A 6,000-nucleotide genomic window follows, 5' to 3' on the forward strand; every position below is an offset into this window, starting at 1 on the left:
CTGATCTCCAAAGAGTCTCCTTACTGCACAGTCCCTCCACACTAGGAGTTTTAAAAAAAATCAGGCATGTGGTTTTTTTTCTCAGAGGCAATTACACACAGAGGCCCTACGCTGTCAGGATTATTGGCCGGTACTTGACATGAATCACAAACAAAACCACAGCAAGATACCTACCACTTCACACCCACTAAAATGGCTAACATCAAAGACAATAACAAGTGTTGGCAAAGCTGTGGAGAAACTGGCATTTTTATATACATAATTGGTAGGATTTTTATTAGTGCAGCTACTTTGGAAAAAAGCTTGGTGTTTTCGCACAAAGTGACAGTTCTCGTACGACTCAGCAATTCCACTCCTAGGTGTACCCCCAAGAGAAATGAAAACATGTGCCCACACGAACACGTGTACATGGATGGTAACAGTCAAAAGGCAGAAACAACCCCAATGCTCATCAACTGGGGGGTGAATAAATAAAATGTGGTCTATCCATGCAACGGGGACAATGTTTGGTCATAAAAAGGAATGGAGCACATGCGACAACACGGATGAATCTTGAAAGCATTATTCTATGTGAAAGAAGGCAGTCACAAAAGACCACATACTTGTGTGAGTCCAATTATCTGAAATGTCCAATACAGGCAAATCTACAGAGATATAAAAATAACTAACCATTGTCTAGGTCTGGTCCAAGTGGAGTAGTGGGAAGTGGGGAGCAAGTGTGAGTGAGTATAAGGCTTCACGGGGTTTCTTCTGTGATGCAAATGTTCTGGAATTACTTGGGGCTGATGGTTGCCCAATCTTGGGACTGTACTAAAACCCATAAACTGTACATGTTAAAAGGATGCATTTTATGGTATGTGTATTGTATCTCAACAGAGTTGCTGTAAAAATAAAAACAAACCCGCCTCCTGCCTCTGGGATCCCCTCCCCTTCACGTCTGGTTAGAAGGGGCTCCACTGAAAAGATCTGAAGCCCCAGCCTGGAACCACAGGACGTTCCGACTCTCTCCCCATTTTGGCCACACCGTGCCCCACAGCCGGGACAAGATGAAATAAATCTAAGCCACTGGCTGGAAGGCAGAGAATCTCATCTAATGCTAGAGATTCTGAAAGAGCAAGAAACGCTTCTGAACCATCACTTGAAAAAGCGGGTGGGAATTATGCGAAAACAGTCAGGCTCGGGAACCCAAGTTCTCGGTGACGATCCACACGGAAGAAAGAAGCCGAGCTGCAGAATTACAAATGCAACATGTGTTCATGAGACCTGCAGACCGGCCTCTTCTCTGGCTCCTTGGCAAAAGAACGAAGGAACTTGGAAAAACTCTGGTGAAACTTTAGTCTTGGAACTTGAGCTAACATTGTCTTCTCCTCCAAGGAAGAGAAGGGCATAACCACAGAAGAAACCATTTTAAGGCACTTCTCCTCCTGGCTTTGTTCGCTCCATTCTTTTGTTTTTTTATATTTTTTAAAAATCCTANAACGCTTCTGAACCATCACTTGAAAAAGCGGGTGGGAATTATGCGAAAACAGTCAGGCTCGGGAACCCAAGTTCTCGGTGACGATCCACACGGAAGAAAGAAGCCGAGCTGCAGAATTACAAATGCAACATGTGTTCATGAGACCTGCAGACCGGCCTCTTCTCTGGCTCCTTGGCAAAAGAATGAAGGAACTTGGAAAAACTCCGGTGAAACTTTAGTCTTGGAACTTGAGCTACCATTGTCTTCTCCTCCAAGGAAGAGAAGGGCATAACCACAGAAGAAACCATTTTAAGGCACTTCTCCTCCTGGCTTTGTTCGCTCCATTTTTTTGTTTTTTTATATTTTTTAAAAATCCTAAATAAATAAAATCTTTTTTTAAAAAAAAGCCCTGGCTGGTGCAGCTCAGTGGATTGAGCGCGAGCCTGTGAACCAGAGTATCACGGTTCGATTCCCAGTCAGGGCACATGCCTGGGTTGCAGGCCAGTTTCCAGCAGGGGACACACGAGGGGCAATCATACACTGATGTTTCTCTCCCTCTCTCCTTCCCTTCCCCTCTAAAGGTAAATAAATAAAATATTTTTTAAAAATCCTCACCTAAGGACATGTTTATTGGTTTGAGAGACAGAGAGAGAGAAATATCGATGTGAGAGAGAAACATCGTTGGGTTGCCTCCCGTCCACGCCCTGACCGCGGATCGAACTCAAAACCTTTTGGTGTGCAGGGCAATGCTCCAAACAACTGAACAACCCAGCCAGGGCCACTCACTCTATTCTTTTAAACTAATGAAGCTGAAGTTGACCTTGGAGATCTTTTAGATGTGGCAGCCCTGTGGGCTGAGTCCTAGCTCAGTGCAGAAGAATACAGTCATCAATTAGTGATGTCTGTGAAACAGACAAAGAAAGAATAGTCCCTGAGGGTCTGCTCGTTCTGCGACTGGTTGTCCTCTAGCCCTCATTGTACCTCGAGAAAACTGACTGTTTCAGGTCCCCTGTAAGTCCCTGGGAGAGCCGAGATGGCTATTCAGGTTTTCACTCCTCCAGGTCACGGGGGTTTACTCTGGTCCCAACCAGACAGGGCGAGACAATAAGACACAGTAAACAGTTTGTGTGGCTAGAAGTCATGTACCTGGTGTCTCCCAATGGGACACAGGAGAAAGCAATGCTGCCCTTACAGTATCATTTACAGAGTTGGGACTGTACCTGAGCATTTTTTTTCCCCCAGCAACTTTTCCCCCAGAATGGCCTGGGATTTACAATCCAAGGCAACAGTGGAGATATGAATATTGCCTGGAGTTAAGTGACAGGAAGAAGACAATTTTTTTCCCCAAGACAACTGCCAATGTGAAAAACAATGCCCTGGCCAGGTAGTTCAGTTGGTTAGAGCATCGTCCTGATATGCCAGGGTTGCAGGTCCAATCTCCAGTCGGGGTGCATACAAGAAGCAATCAACGAATGCATAGATAAGCGGAACAACAACTCTCTCTCCCCTCTTTCCTCTCTCTCTTAAATCAATAAAAAATTTTTTAAATTTCTTTCTAGAAAAAAGTAAAAAATATAACAAGCTAGGGAACCCCTCAGCACTGTACACAAAGGTGAACTGGGCCCGGGCATCAAAATAACTGGACACGCTCTGGCCGGTGTGGCTCAGCTGGTTGAAGTGTCATCCCCTAAACTGAAAGGTCGCAGGTTTGATCCCAGGTCAGGGCACATACTTAGGTTTTGGGTTTGGTCTCCCATCAGGGTATTTATGAGAGGCAACAGATCCATGGATTCTTTCGTCCTTCTCCCTCCCTCCCTTCCCCTCTCTCTAAAAATCACTAAGCATGTCCTCAGGTGAAGACTTAAAAAAAAAAACTTGGCACGGCAGAAGAGGAAGCGTTCCTGTGCAGTGAGCCACAGCCAGCCTGAAAGCCCATTCATTCCAGGGCAATGATTCCAAACCTGGGTCTGGTGTCCCCAGGCCCCTGGCGTTCCCAGTGCAGTAAACACGCCTATAGCTGGGGAGGAGGGAGCTTTCAGAGACAGCCCATCACAGACTATCCACCCTGTTTTCCTCCCCCCTTCCCTGACCAGCGAAGCACCTACTAAGTCAAAACAGGGCCAGGGGTAAGTAACACAACAAGGAGAGGAGAGACAAATTTGGGGTCACATGCCCTAGATTAAAGGGGTGACCACTGCTCAGTTCCAGGTAGGAGGCTCTGTGTTGCTAAATCTCCCCATTTTTGTTCCAGGTAAACTGGAAACCTAGAACATGGGGAAATTCTACTGTTTTCACATGATGGCTGAAAACAAAACAAAATAAACACGTGTGTTAGCCTAACAGTCAGGAACATTTGGCACTTGCTGCTAGGAAGCTCAGGGAGCAATTTCTGCAGCAACCTACAAGCAATTAGCTGGGTGCGGGGGGCCTGGGCAACACAGAAAACAGCAGGCCACGAGAATTGTGGCGAACTGCGTTACCACCTGGCTCCCTCTTCTTTCCCTCCACCCAAGACCTCTGAGGACCAATCACGCTGCCCTGCACACATGCACTCAGTGGCAGGTTAAACTTAAAGCTACTTTTTCAATCTTTTTATATAAGGCATATTCGTGTAACCAACCGTCTGCTCCATTATTGAAAGGCAAAGCCTAGATGGACTATTGAAGACCTTTTTCCAATCATGTCGGGGGTAAGAGATCATGTCAAGTGTAGGGGAAGCTTTTTGTAAGCCCGAAATTATTACACCCCCCCCCATTAAGTGAAGTAAGAAAGCACGGCTTTAAACGAGCTAGTCCACAGAGGTCGACTTGCAGAGGTGTGCAGGGAAATCCACAGGTTACAGGTGTACGTCAAGTTCAACCTTGGGCAGAGGCAGGGAGGAGAGGAAAATAAAGGAACCTTGACTCTAAGCACCTGCTCAGCAAGTAAAACCAGAACGCGAATTTACATCCGACGCTTAAAAACAGCACCTTCCCCCCCAACACGTGCCTCTTAATTTTCCCAGTCTCAAAATGCCCATCTTCAATTTCGCTAATGTTCCCACCACCTCCCTGCAGGCCCCTTGTAGCCTTGACCGGCTGCCCGCTCCAAGAGCGTGGAGATATCTCACCCTCCACCGAGCGTCAGCTCCGGGGAAAATTCCTTTCTGCAGAGAGAGCAGAGCAGCAGGCAGGAAACTCAAGACCCACCCCGGGCGGCTTCGTGGCCGCAGCAGCAGGCACCACCGGGTCCGGAGGAGTCGGGGGAATTCAGTCCCTGGCTTTCCCTCCTCCCTGCTGTTGCCTGGCAAAACTCAACTTTTCTCTCCAGATCGGGGCCCTTACCTGCGGCGACCCAGCGGGCCAGCAGCGCCGCGAGGCAGAGGAGCACCCGGGGCTCCGGCGCCCGCGCGGCCATCTCGCACCACGAGCGAGCGAGCGAGCGGGCAGGGGCCCCTCCAAAGACTCAGGGTCTTCCCGGGCTGGGTGTGCGCCCCTCGGGGCTCTCGTCCCTAGGGTACCAAGTGCTCCTCCCAGGTCTTCCGAACGACCGAACAGCTCCCCTTTCCACGGCGCCCAGGAAGGATGCTTGGGGTGAGTCTGATGTCCGGGCTGAGAGCTGCGCTGGGCTCCCAATGTGATTCCGTCTCCCGAGCACTTGGCCCGGGCTGGGAGGGTGCACCCCGCCCCTCGTGCCCGCACCCACTGCCGCTGGCGGAAAACAACAGGAGCAGGTCTCCCTCCCGCCTCCCATCCAGGCGGGAGCCCAACTTCCTCTACCTTGGCCAAGGAGGAGGGCTTTATGCAAAGGGCTCTCGCCGGGGCTCACTGAGCGGCCTCTGGCCCGGCTGGGGGGGAGGAGCGCAGAGGCTGGGCCCTCCCCGAGCCCACCCCGCCCGGAGCTGCCTGCAGCCCGGAGTCTAGGGGACAGCTGGGCCCAGCAGGGCTTTGCAGCTGCGGCAGGACGGCACCCCTGCCCCCGGGCCGCCAGCGGCTCCCTCCTGGGGGCTCCGGCTGCAGCGCCCGGAGGAGCGTCGCGAGCTGGAGGGGCTGGCTGCCAAGCTACAGAATTCAGGGTCCCCTCGGTGTCCCAGCTGAGCTTCTCTGGGGATTGCCATGTGTTCCCCTGTGCTCCGGGCGGGTGCCAGGGCCGCCATCGCTGCCTTTTCTACCCTTGGCAGAATAAAGGCTAGTCTAGAGCAGGAGAAAGACGATCCCCTAGACGTCCCAGCCAAAAGCAGCCACGAGACTCCTGTCCTAGTAACTGGCCGAGACCACGAGTCAGAGCGAGGGCCCGGGAGCCAGAGGAACTTGGTTCTCAGAAGCTTTTTTTTTTTTTTTTTTGGTTTGTTTTTCCTTTTTGGTTCCTCCACCCCCATCCAGTCTGTTTCCCAGAAAACTACATAGCACATTCCTCTCTTCTCTGCCACTCCCGCATCCCGTCCCTCTGCCATTGGGGACAGACACCCGGCTGTGACATCCTCAGGAAGACCTGATACTTGAAACAGCCCAACCAGAAACTTCCTCTTTTAAACGAAGTTGCGATTAATACATTAAAGCAGTCAT

General features: G+C 50.5%; 1 protein-coding gene across 2 annotated transcripts in view; it reads right to left on the reverse strand.

The window, feature by feature from the left end:
• Window positions 1-5,293, reverse strand: part of VSIG10 (V-set and immunoglobulin domain containing 10) — a 29,545-nt gene extending 24,252 nt beyond the window's left edge. Inside the window, exon 1 of one of the 2 annotated variants that reach the window (XM_037052208.1) lies at window positions 4,780-5,293. In XM_037052208.1, coding sequence (XP_036908103.1) covers window positions 4,780-4,852 — 73 coding nt within the window. In that variant the 5' untranslated portion in view covers window positions 4,853-5,293. The remainder of the gene's footprint in view (window positions 1-4,779) is intronic. The other variant, XM_037052207.1, reaches the window with a different exon arrangement.
• Window positions 5,294-6,000: the final 707 nt, after the last annotated feature.

The sequence above is a fragment of the Sturnira hondurensis genome, unplaced genomic scaffold (assembly GCF_014824575.4).
Source record: "Sturnira hondurensis isolate 20B ecotype Veracruz unplaced genomic scaffold, ASM1482457v3 Scaffold0007406, whole genome shotgun sequence".
Taxonomy (NCBI): Eukaryota; Metazoa; Chordata; class Mammalia; order Chiroptera; family Phyllostomidae; genus Sturnira; species Sturnira hondurensis.